This window comes from Plasmodium reichenowi, chromosome 4 (genome assembly GCF_001601855.1).
Source record: "Plasmodium reichenowi strain SY57 chromosome 4, whole genome shotgun sequence".
NCBI classification, from domain to species: domain Eukaryota; phylum Apicomplexa; class Aconoidasida; order Haemosporida; family Plasmodiidae; genus Plasmodium; species Plasmodium reichenowi.
In genome coordinates this window covers 173148-175659 of record NC_033649.1, presented here as the reverse complement: position 1 = coordinate 175659, position 2512 = coordinate 173148, and the positions used below count along the sequence as shown (strand labels likewise).

The following is a 2512-nucleotide window of genomic DNA, read 5'->3' as shown; positions in this document are numbered from 1 at the left end:
ATATATATATATATATATATAATATTTTCCTTATTTGTATATCATTTAAATATATTTTTTTTTTTTTTTTTTAAACCTTGAATAATAATGTAGATTAAAAACATTATATATATATATATATATATATATATATTATATATATAATATATATACATACAAATATCCAAAAAAATTATATACACATATATAAACATATATTTATATATATGTATATATATATAAATATATGTTTTTATTATCTTAAAATTTTAGTTATAATATTATAAATGTTCTCGATATAAATAATAATTTGATATAATATATAAAAAGAAAAAAAAAAAAGAAAAATTAATAATCCAACTTTTAGTCATTTTGTATTTAAAAATAAAAAAAAGATTATAAATAATAAAATATATAATGAGTAAAGAAGTAGTAAATACAAAAGCTGAAGCATCTCGTGTTAATGCTTTAGCAGCTGTGAGGAATTATAAAGTGTGTCCACGACTAGAATATAAAACCATTTCAGGTAATTAATAACAACAAAAATAAAAAATAAAATGATAAATAATGATAATAAGTAATAGTAATAGAAACATTAACAGTAATAAGTGTTTATAATGTGTATATTCCCATGTCATAAAAAAAAAATATATATATATAAATAAATAAATAAATAAATATATAAATATATATATATATATATATTATATATATATATATAATCATTTATTTTATTATTATTATTTTTTTGTATAACCTTATAATATGTTATTATTGTACTGTTTTAATTTTTTGTTCCTTTTTATAACATCATTTGCATGAACAGTTCATGTAAATTTATATTTTTTTTTTGTTAATTATGTAAATTTTAAGGATTAAAATATATTGTAGATTTTTTTTTGATTTGTTCATATAAATAATAATTTTTAAACATTTATTATTATGATTCATTAATAATTACATTGTATATTATATGATAATATATTATTTTTTTATTTATTTATTTATTTTATTATATTTTTATTTTTATTTTCATTTTCATTTTCATTTTCATTTTCATTGCTGTGTTAGGTGTGCAGGGTCCCCTAGTAATTATTGAAGATGTAAAGTTTCCGAAATATTCCGAAATTGTTACGATACATTTAAGTGATAATACAACGAGGCAAGGTCAAATATTAGAAGTGTGTGGAAAGAAAGCAGTAATTCAAGTTTTTGAAGGGACAAGTGGAATAGATAATAAGAATAGTTATGTGGAGGTGAGTGGAGATATATTAAAAATGCCAATGAGTGATGAGATGTTAGGAAGAGTTTTTAATGGAAGTGGGAAACCAATTGATAAGGGTCCAAATATATTGGCTGATGATTATTTGGATATTAATGGGAATCCAATAAATCCTCAATGTCGTGTATATCCAAAAGAGATGATACAAACCGGAATATCAACTATTGATGTTATGAACAGTATAGTTCGTGGTCAGAAGATTCCATTATTTAGTGCAGCAGGTCTTCCACATAATGAAATTGGAGCTCAGATATGTAGGCAAGCGTCTTTGGTACAAGGAAAGGATGTTTTGGATCATTCTGATGATAATTTTGCAGTAGTATTTGGTGCAATGGGTGTAAATATGGAAACGGCTAGATATTTTAGACAAGATTTTGAAGAGAATGGAAAGATGGAAAGAGTGTGCTTATTTTTAAATTTAGCTAATGACCCAACAATAGAAAGAATTTTAACACCAAGAATTGCATTAACAACTGCTGAATATTTAGCTTTTGAAAAAGAAATGCATGTGTTTGTTATATTGACAGATATGTCATCTTATGCAGATGCATTAAGAGAAGTTTCTTCAGCAAGAGAAGAAGTACCAGGTAGAAGAGGATATCCAGGATATATGTATAGTGATTTATCCACTATATATGAAAGAGCTGGAAGAGTTGAAGGTCGTAATGGTAGTATAACACAATTTCCTATATTAACAATGCCTAATGATGATATTACACATCCAATACCAGATTTAACTGGATATATTACGGAAGGTCAAATATTTGTAGACAGAAATTTATATAATAGACAAATATATCCTCCAATTAATGTCTTACCATCTTTATCTCGTTTAATGAAAAGTGGTATTGGCCATAATATGACCAGAATTGATCATCCATATGTATCAGATCAATTGTATAGTAATTATGCAATTGCACAAGATGTAAAAGCAATGAAAGCAGTAATTGGTGAAGAAGCACTTTCAAATGATGATATTCTATATCTTGAGTTCTTAGATAAATTTGAAAAGAGATTTATTACACAAAATACATATGAATGTAGAGATATTTATCAATCATTGGATATCGCTTGGGAACTTTTAAGAATCTTTCCCGAAGATATGCTGAAAAAAATTAAAACCGACATTTTATCCAAATATTATCCACGTCACCATGCTAACTAGAGAAAATCAGAAAAACATATATGAAATGATAAAAAAAAAAAAAAAAAAAAAAAAAAAAAAAAAAAAAAAAAAAAAAAATAATATTT

General features: G+C 23.5%; 1 protein-coding gene across 1 annotated transcript; it reads left to right on the top strand.

Moving 5' to 3' along the window:
• Window positions 1-396: 396 nt before the first annotated feature.
• PRSY57_0403700 (vacuolar ATP synthase subunit b) lies at window positions 397-2426 on the top strand (the record flags this gene model as incomplete). Its single annotated transcript, XM_012905901.1, has 2 exons — window positions 397-505; window positions 1051-2426. 2 exons carry the CDS (start codon window positions 397-399, stop codon window positions 2424-2426), a joined length of 1485 nt encoding a protein of 494 aa, XP_012761355.1.
• Window positions 2427-2512: the final 86 nt, after the last annotated feature.